Consider the following 10,000-nt stretch of genomic DNA (forward strand, 5'->3'; position numbering starts at 1 on the left):
CCGGGGGCTGAGCGGGATAAACCGGGGTCCCAGGAGCCCGAGGGGACGAAGGCCTGTTGCTGTAGAAATTTCGTGCACCGGGGCCTCTGACAATAACAACAGCAATAATAATAATAATAATAATAATAATAAAGCAAGAATAATGATTAATAATAATAATAATAAAGCACAGGACACCAGGCCCTCTGTGTCTGTGCAATAATAATAATAATAATAATAAAATGACAATAAGGCAAAGGACACCAGGTCTCCGTGTCCGTATAATAATAATAAAGCAATAATAATAATAATAATTAATGATAATTAATAATAATAAAGCAAGAATAATGATTAATAATAATAATAATAAAGCACAGGACACCAGGCCCTCTGTGTCTGTGTAATAATAATAATAATAATTAATAATAAAATGACAATAAGGCAAAGGACACCAGGTCTCCGTGCCTGTATAATAATGATAAAGCAATAATAATAATAGTAATTAATAATTAATAATTAATAATTAAAAATAATGAAGCACAGGACACCAGGCTGTGTCTGTGCAATAATAATAATAATAATTAATAATAATAATGAGGCAAAGGACACCAGGTCTCCGTGTCTGTAAAATAATAATAAAGCAATATAAATAATAATAAATAATAATTAATAATAATGAAGCACAGCACACCAGGCTGTGTCTGTGCAATAATAATAATAATAATTAATAATAATAATGAGGCAAAGGACACCAGGTCTCCGTGTGTGTATAATAATAATAAAGTAATAATAATATTGATAATAAAGCAGTAATAATAATTAGTAATAATAATAATAATAATGCACAAACACCAGGCTCTCTGTGTCTGTGTAATGATAATAAAGCAATAATAATAATAATAATAATAATTAATAATTAGTAATAATAATAATAAAGCAAAAGACACAGGGTCTTTATATAATAACAATAATAAAAGCAAAGGACACCAGGGTCTCCGTGTGTGAATAATAATAATTAATAGTTAATAATAATAATAATAAAAAAGCACAGGGACACCAGGCCCTCCATGTGTGAATGATAATAATAGTTAATAATAGTTACTAATTAATAATAATAATAATAAAACACAGGATACCGGGATCTTCGTGTGAATAATCATAATTAATAGTTAATAATAGTTAATAATTAATAATAATAATAAAACACAGGACACCAGACTCTCCCTGTGTGGATAATGATAATAATTAACAGTTAATAATTAAGAATTAATAATAATGACAATAAAACTCGGGATACCGGGGTTTTTGTGTGTGAGTAATAATAATTAATAATAGTTAATGACAGTTACTAATTAATAATAATAATAAAACACAGGGCACCGGGCTCTCCGTGTGTGAATAATGATAATAATCAATAATAGTTAATAATAATAATAATAAAACTCGGAATACTGGGGTCTTCGGGTGTGAATAATGATAATAATTAATAATCAATAACAGTTAATAATCAATAACAATAACAATAATAAAAACGCAGGACGCTGTGACCTCCGTGTGAGCGGCTTTTAATCGATCGCTTGCGGGACGCCCGACAGACGGCGGGGGTTCGGGGGTGCGGAAGCCGGGAGATTCCATTTAAATAAATGCTATGCGCGAGAGGGGGGGCCCGCGGCGGGATTTGGGGGGGCCCCCTCCCCGCATCCGGGGGCAGAAAGGGGGCGCCAGCGGGCGTGATCCGAGAGGGATCCATCCGAGAGCCCCGCCCGGGGCTCCCATGATCCACCGGGGGGAGGAACAGGGGGTGTCTGTCTGTTCAGATTTGGGGGGCCCCCAGGCCCAGGGGCCCAGTTTGGGGGTACACCGTGGGAACCGGGGTGTCCATGGTCTTGATTGCAAAGGAATTCATCCTAGAATCCTGCCTGAGGCTCCCATGATCCACCGCGGGGGACAGGGGGTGTCTGCTCAGATTTGGGGGGTCCCCAGGCCCCAACGCCCAGTTTGGGGGTACACCGTGGGAACGGGGGTGTCCATGGTCTTGATCGGAAAGGAATTCACCCGAGAGCCCCGCCCGGGGCTCCCATGATCCACCGGGGCGAGGAACAGGGGGTGTCTGTCTGTTCAGATTTGGGGGGGCCCAGTTTGGGGGTACACCGTGGGAACGGGGGGGGGGCGGGGGTCAGGGGTCATGATTGGAGAGGATTTCATTCTAGGTCACCCCCCGGGGCTGCTGTGATCCGACCGGGGAGACAGGGAGTGTCTGGCCGGCTTAGGGGGGCTGGGGGGACCCCGTGGCCTGATTTGGGGGTACACCGTGGGAACGGGGGTGTCTGTGCTCGTGAACACAGAGCGCTTCGTTTAGGTCCCCCCCATCCCCGGGCTCCTGTGACCTGGCCCTGGGTACAGGGGGTGTCTGGCTGTCCTGGGGGGGCTCGGTAGGCCCCGGGCTGGTTTGGGGGTACACCGTGGGAATGGGGGTGTCCGTGGGCTTGATCGGAAACGAATTCATTCTAGAACCCCGTCCGGTGCTACCATGATCCACCAGGGGGACGGGGATGTCTGGTCGCCCCGGGGGAACTGGGGGACCCCCGGGCCTGGTTTCGGGGTACACCGTGGGAATGGGGGTGTCCGTGGTTGTGCTCACAAAGGGATTCGCCCTAGGTCACCCCCCGGGGCTGCAGTGACCCAGCGGGAAGGAAAAGGGGTGTCTGGCCGCCCGGGACGGACTGGGAAGGGGGGGGCCGGGCCTGATTTCGGGGTACACCGTGGGAACGGGGGTGTCCGTGGTCGCGAACAGAGAGGGTTTCGTTTAGGGCCTCCCGGGGGCTCCTGTGACCCGCTCGGAGGGACGGGGGGTGTCTGGTGGGGTCTGAGGGCCTGGGGGCCCCCGGGCCTGATTTCGGGGTACACCGTGGGAACGGGGGTGTCTGTGGTCGTGAACAGAGAGCGTTTCGTCCTAGGTCACCCCCCGGGGCTCCTGTGACCCGCCGGGAGGGATGGGGGTGTCTGGTGGGGTCTGAGGGGCCTGATTTCGGGGTACGCCGTGGGAACGGGGCCCCGGGCCCGGTTTGGGGGTTCGCCGTGGGAACGGGGGTATCCGTGGTCGTGAACAGAGAGCGTTTCGTCCTAGATCACCCCCCGGGGCTGTCGTGAACCGCCCGGGGGGACTGGGGGGTGACTGGTGGGGTCTGAAGGGCCTGATTTTGGGGTTCACCGTGGGAACGGGGCCCGGTTTGGGGGTGCGCCGTGGGAACGGGGGTGTCCGTGGTCGCTAACATAGAGCGTTTCGCCCTAGGTCACCCCCCGGGGCTCCTGTGGACCCGCCCTGGGGGACGGGGAGGTGTCTGGCTGGATCTGAGGGGCTCGGGGACCCCGGCCAGATTTGGGGGTACACCGTGGGAACGGGGGTGTCCGTGGTCGCGAACAGAGAGGGTTTCGTTTAGGGCCTCCCCGGGGGCTCCTGTGACCCGCTCGGAGGGACGTGGGGGTGTCTGGTGGGGTCTGAGGGCCTGGGGGCCCCCGGGCCTGATTTCGGGGTACACCGTGGGAACGGGGCCGGTTTGGGGGTGCGCCGTGGGAACGGGGGTGTCCATGGTCGTGAACAGAGAGGGTTTCGCCTTAGGTCACCCCCCGGGGCTCCTGTGACCCGCCGGGAGGGATGGGGGTGACTGGTGGGGTCTGAGGGGCCTGATTTTGGGGTTCACCGTGGGAACGGGGCCCGGTTTGGGGGTGCGCCGTGGGAACGGGGGTGTCCGTGGTCGCGAACAGAGCGGGTTTCCGTTAGGGCCTCTCCCGGGGCTCCTATGGACCCGCCCGGAGGGATGGGGGTGTCTGGTGGGGTCTGAGGGGCCTGATTTCGGGGTACGCCGTGGGAACGGGGCCCCGGGCCCGGTTTGGGGGTGCGCCGTGGGAACGGGGCGCCTAGATGACCTTCTTGAACTCGTCGTACAGCACCAGCACGAAGGCGCCGCCCATGCCGCGCAGCACGTTGGACCAGGCGCCCTTGAAGAAGGCCGCGCCGCCCTCGTCCCGGAAGATCTTGCGCCAGCAGTCGATGGTGCCCGTGTACATGATGTCCGCTGGGGGGCGACACACGCGGGAAAACGGGGGGTCAGGACCGGCCTGGGGGGGCCCCTCCGTCCCCTCCGGGTCTCAGACACCCCCCCAGGGGCCTCCCTCCCTCCCCCCTCCGCTCTGAGATCAATAATAATAACAATAATAATGATAATAATGGCTCTGGCCGGTGCGGCTCAGTGGGCAGAGCAGTCGATGGTGCCCGTGTACGTGATGTCCGCTGGGGGGCGACACACGCGGGAAAACGGGGGGTCAGGACCGGCCTGGGGGGGCCCCTCCGTCCCCTCCGGGTCTCAGACACCCCCCCAGGGGCCTCCCTCCCTCTCTGAGATCAATAATAATAACAATAATAATGATAATAATGGATCTGGCCGGTGCGGCTCAGTGGGCAGAGCAGTCGATGGTGCCCGTGTACGTGATGTCCGCTGTTCATTAATCATGATCAATTAATGCCATTTAATACAATTGATAATGAATTTTATCTATTGTTACTTAGTGAATTAATGTGGTTAGTTATCATTGTCAATACTATGCATTATTATTATTATAAGAATTAATTATGTTGTATAGTAATAGTAACAACAAAAACAAATCATATTAATTCATTAAACAATAAACACAATTAATGCAATTAATACAAACTAATTTTACCTATTATTTAATGAATTACTGTGATTAATTATCATTGTCGATACTGTGCATTATTATTATAAGAATTAATTATGTTAATTAACTAATAAATATTGATAGATGTTAATTGTTAATGTAATAAATAATTAATTGCATTAACTACATTAATTAATTAATTTATAATTAAATTAAATGATATACTTTCTAATTTATATTCATTAAGTAATATAATTCTTTGTTTTATAATTAAATAATGAATATTGTCATTGTTAATTTAATTAATTTAATCAATTAATTAATACAATTATTTAATTCATAATTTAATAATAGATTGTTTATTAGTAATAGTTTATTATTAAAATAGTGATAGGATGTTGTTTAATAATCATAAACACGTGCTAATTATTAATAATAATTAATTATAAATAATAATTAACATGTTTTTATTAATATAATTAATTCACTATTAATTATATTAATTAATATAACTAATTATAATTATTATAACCATGTACATTATGTACACGATAATACTAATACTAACAACAAAACAAATCATATTAATTCATGAAATAATAATACAATTAATAATTCTACCCTTATTTAATGAATTAAATAATCATCATTGTCAATAATATGCATTACTATAAGCATTAATTACATTAATTAACTAAATGATGACTGATGAACATTAATTATTATTGTAATAAGTAATTATTTGTATTAATCCATTAATTAATTTATAATTGAATTGAATAATATAGCTATCTAATTTATATTCATTAACTAACGTACTGTTAATTTAATTAATTCAATCAATTAATAGAATTGTTAATTTAATTAATTCAATCGATTAATTAATAGAATTGTTAATTGATATAATTAATTACTATCATGATGAGAACCGTGTACATCCTGTACACGGCCACCGTCGACTGCTCGGAGGGCAGAGCGTCGATGGCCGGGAGCGGAAAAGAGGGGTGAGGACGGGCCCTGGGGACCCCCCGACCCCCCACCCCCCCACCCCCCATCACAGACACAGACACAGACACAGCCCCGAGGGGCGCCAGGAGGCGGCCAGTCCCGGGGTCTCTCTCCCTCCCTCTCCCCTCCTCTCCGAGATCAATAACAACAATAATAACAATAATAATAATAATAAATAATAGCCAGGACCAGTGTGGCTCAGTGGGTAGAGCGTCGGCTTGGGGACGGAAGGGTCCCGGGTTCGAGTCCCGGCCAAGGGCACAGGCCCGGGCTGCGGGCTCCGTCCCCAACCAGGAGGGGGCGTGCAAGAGGCGGCCGGTCCGCGATTCTCTCTCCTCCTGGATGTTTCTTTTTCCTTTATTTTTAAAAAAATATATTTTATTGATTTTTTTCTTTATTTTAAGAAAGAAATTGATTTTTTCTTTATTTTCTTTATTTTTTCTTTATTTTAAGAAAGAAATTGATTTTTTCTTTATTTTATTTTTTCTTTATTTTAAGAAAGAAATTGATTTTTTTATTTATTTTCTTTATTTCTTTAATCAATAAAATATATTTTATTTTTTCTTTATTTTTAAAAAATATATTTTATTGATTTTTTCTTTATTTTAAGAAAGAATTTGATTTTTTCTTTATTTTCTTTATTTTTCTTTATTTTTTCTTTATTTTAAGAAAGAAATTGATTTTTTCTTTATTTTCTTTATTTCTTTAATCAATAAAATATATTTTATTTTTTATTTTTTCTTTATTTTTAAAAAATATATTTTATTGATTTTTTCTTTATTTTAAGAAAGAAATTGATTTTTTCTTTATTTTCTTTATTTTTCTTTATTTTCTTTATTTCTTTAATCAATAAAATATATTTTATTGATTTTTTCTTTTTTATTTTAAAAATATATATTTTATTGATTTTTTTTTACAGAGAGGAAGAGAGAGGGACGGAGAGCTGGAAACACTGATGATCCACCGCTAATGTCTCTCTCTCTCTCTCTCTCTCTCTCTCTCTCTCTCTCTCTCTCTCTCCCTCCCCCCTTCCTCTCTAAAACCAGCAAAAACATATTAAAAAAAATCAAATAAATGAATTAAAAACAAAACAAAAAAAAACACAAAAAAAAACACACAGCGAACTAGCCCCAGCCCATTCGCACCCGCAGGGTCCGAGCTCCCGCCCCCCGACCCCCCGGAGGTCGGAGGTCAGAGGCCCCGGAGGTCGGAGGTCAGAGGCCCCGGAGGTCGGAGGTCAGAGGCGGAGAAGGGACGGACGAACCCCGAGACCAGGCCGCCCCCCCCACACCGAGAATCCCAAATCCAAACCCCGAAACCCAATCCTCGAACCCCGAACCGCAAACCCTATGCAGCAGGCACCCTGGACGGGGCCCCCCCAGGCCGGATCCCGGCTCTCGGGGTGACCGTGGGGAGCCGGTGGGCCCTGTCCCCTCCCCCCGGCCCCCTCCTCCCTCCCCGGGTCCCCCCAGACCCACCCCGGGGCCCCCCGATACCTCCTTTGCGCCCCGATTGCATCATCATCCTCCGCCGGACGGTGTCGAAGGGGTAGGAGACCACGCCCGCCACGGCCGTCACCGACTGCGCGATCATCCAGCTGACGAAGATGTGCGTGTTTTTGGGGTCGGGCAGCATGCCTGCGGGGGGGGGTCAAGGTCAAGGTCAAGGTCAAGGCCAGGTCAAGGTCAGACTCCAGACGCCCCCTCCTAGCCCCCCCATCTCCCCCATAAGCTCCTTTTCACCCCCCCAAGCAGCTCCCGTACCACGTGGCATCACAGAGGTCAGGTCAAGGTCAAGGTCAAGGTCAGTGAAACTCCAACCCTGGACCCCCATCCCCCCCCCAAGCAGCTCCAGCACCACGTGGTATCCCAGAGGTCAGGTCAAGGTCAAGCCCAGGCCCAGGACCCCCTCCTGGCCCCCCATCACCCCCATTCCCACCCCCAAGCAGCTCCCGCACCACGTGGCATCACAGAGTTCAGGTCAGGTCAAGGTCAATGGCAGGATCTGGGGTCAGGGAGCATGCCTGTGGGGTCACGGCGGGGTCATGCCCCGGACCCCCCCCCCCTTCCTATCCCCCATAATCCCCCCTAAGCAGCTCCAGCACCACGTGGTATCACAGAGGTCAGGTCAAGGTCAAGATCAGGCCCAGGACCCCCTCCTGGGCCCCCATCGACCCCCATAAGCCCCTCACCCCCCTCCAATCAGCTCCCCCACCACGTGGTATCCCAGAGGTCAGGTCAAGGTCAAGCCCAGGCCCAGGACCCCCTCCTGGCCCCCCATCATCCCCATTCCCACCCTCAAGCAGCTCCCGCACCACGTGGCATCACAGAGGTCAGGTCAAGGTCAGCGGCAGGACCTGGGGTCAGGGAGCATGCCTGTGGGGTCACGGCGGGGTCACGCCCCGGACCCCCCTCCCCTAAACCCCATTCCCACCCCGAAGCAGCTCCCAGCACCACGTGGTATCACAGAGTTCAGGTCAAGGTCAAGGTCAAGGTCAGCAGAACTCCCACTCTGGACCCCCATCCCCTTCCCAAGCAGCTCCCAACACCACGTGGCATCACAGAGGTCAGGTCAAGGTCAGCGGCATGACCTGGGGTCGGGGTTCCGATGAGAGACATCGACCAGCCGCCTCCTGCACGCCCCCCACTGGGGATGTGCCCTCAGCCACCACCCAGGCCCATGCCCTTGACCGGATGGAATCGAACCCGGGACCCTTCCGTCCGCCAGGCCGACGCTCTATCCTCTTGAGCCACACCGGTTTCAGCTCAGGGTTCCTTTTTGGGGCCTAAACTGTGTTCCCCTTAAACTCACCATGCAGCTCTCACAGGCCAGGGGCCCCCCAAACACCAGGCTGTACCTGCAAACGGGGTCTCTGGAAGGTGGGGAGGCCCTGGCCGGTGTGGCTCAGTGGGTAGAGCGTCGGTCGGCCTGCGGGACTGGAGGGTCCCGGGTTCGATTCCCCAGGGTCAAGGGCATGGGCCTTGGTGGTGGGCGGGTACACGAAGCACAGGGAGGTGGCGCCCGCTGCCCTGGCCACGCCCCTCCCTCCCTGACCACGCCCACATCCCCGGCTCTGGCCACGCCCCTCTGGCCAAGCACATCACCCGCCTGTGGCCACGCCCCGGCCGCCTTTGGCCACGCCCACCTCCGCCTCAGGCCACGCCCTGCACCCGCCTTTGTAAATAGACTCAGAGGAGCCAGATGATGATGATGATCTCTGAGCGCAGAATGACCTGGGCACTCAGAGTGTGGGTGGATGGATGGATGGATGGATAGATAGAGAGATAGATAGATAGATATAGTTAGATGATAGGGATGGATGGATGGATGGATAGATGGATGGATGGATGGATTCATGGGTGGATGGATGGATGGATAGATGGATGGATGGATTCATAGATGATGGATGGATTCATAGATGGATGGATGGATGGATGGATGGATGGATTCATGGATGGATGGATGGATGCATGGATGGAAAGATGGATGGATGGATGGATGGATGGATGGATAGATAGATAGATAGAGATAGATGATAGAGATGGATGGATGGATTCATGGATGGGTGGATGGATGGATGGATGGATTCATGGATGGATGGATGGATGCATGGATGGATAGATGGATGGATGGATGGATGGATGGATGGATAGATGGATGGATGGATAGATAGATAGATAGATAGAGATAGATGATAGAGATGGATGGATGGATTCATGGATGGGTGGATGGATGGATGGATGGATTCATAGATGGATGGATGGATAGATGGATGGATGGATGGATGGACAGATTCATAGATAGATGGATGGATGCATGGATGGAGGGATGAATGGGTGGATGGATGGATGGATGGATTCATAGATGGATGGATGGATGGATAGATGGATGGGTGCATGGATGGATTTATGGATGGATGGATAGATAGATAGACATAGATAGATGATAGATAGATAGGGTTACACCCACCTCTGACCACGCCCCCTCTGCCCGCACCCAGCGCCCAGCCCCCAGCTCCGCCCGCGCCCCGCGCCCCGCGCCCACCTTTGGCCGTGTCGTACACCCCGAAGTAGGCGGCCCGGTAGATGATGATGCCCTGCACGGACACGTTGAAGCCCTGGTACATGCCCCGCACGCCGTCGGAGCGCGTGATCTGCACCAGGCAGTCGCCCAGGCCCTTGAACTGGCGCTCGGCCCCGGACTTGCCCACGTCGGCGGCCAGGCGGGTGCGGGCGAAGTCGAGCGGGTACACGAAGCACAGGGAGGTGGCGCCCGCCGCCCTGGCCACGCCCACATTTCCCCCCAGCTTTGGCCACGCCCACCTCAGGCCTCGCTC

The 10,000-nt window shown here is 49.8% G+C and overlaps 1 protein-coding gene across 1 annotated transcript in view; it reads right to left on the reverse strand.

Moving 5' to 3' along the window:
* Positions 1-3,675: 3,675 nt before the first annotated feature.
* The window catches only part of SLC25A6 (solute carrier family 25 member 6), a 22,946-nt gene continuing 16,621 nt past the window's right edge, over positions 3,676-10,000 (reverse strand). The window contains exons 3-4 of the mRNA XM_084907490.1: positions 7,161-7,301; positions 3,676-4,055 (exon numbers count right to left, since the gene is read on the reverse strand). Of these exons, the coding sequence (XP_084763616.1) occupies positions 3,898-4,055; positions 7,161-7,301 (299 nt within the window). The 3' untranslated portion in view covers positions 3,676-3,897. The remainder of the gene's footprint in view (positions 4,056-7,160; positions 7,302-10,000) is intronic.

The sequence above is a fragment of the Pipistrellus hanaki genome, assembly GCF_964339955.1.
Source record: "Pipistrellus hanaki genome assembly, contig: scaffold_118, whole genome shotgun sequence".
Taxonomy (NCBI): domain Eukaryota; kingdom Metazoa; phylum Chordata; class Mammalia; order Chiroptera; family Vespertilionidae; genus Pipistrellus; species Pipistrellus hanaki.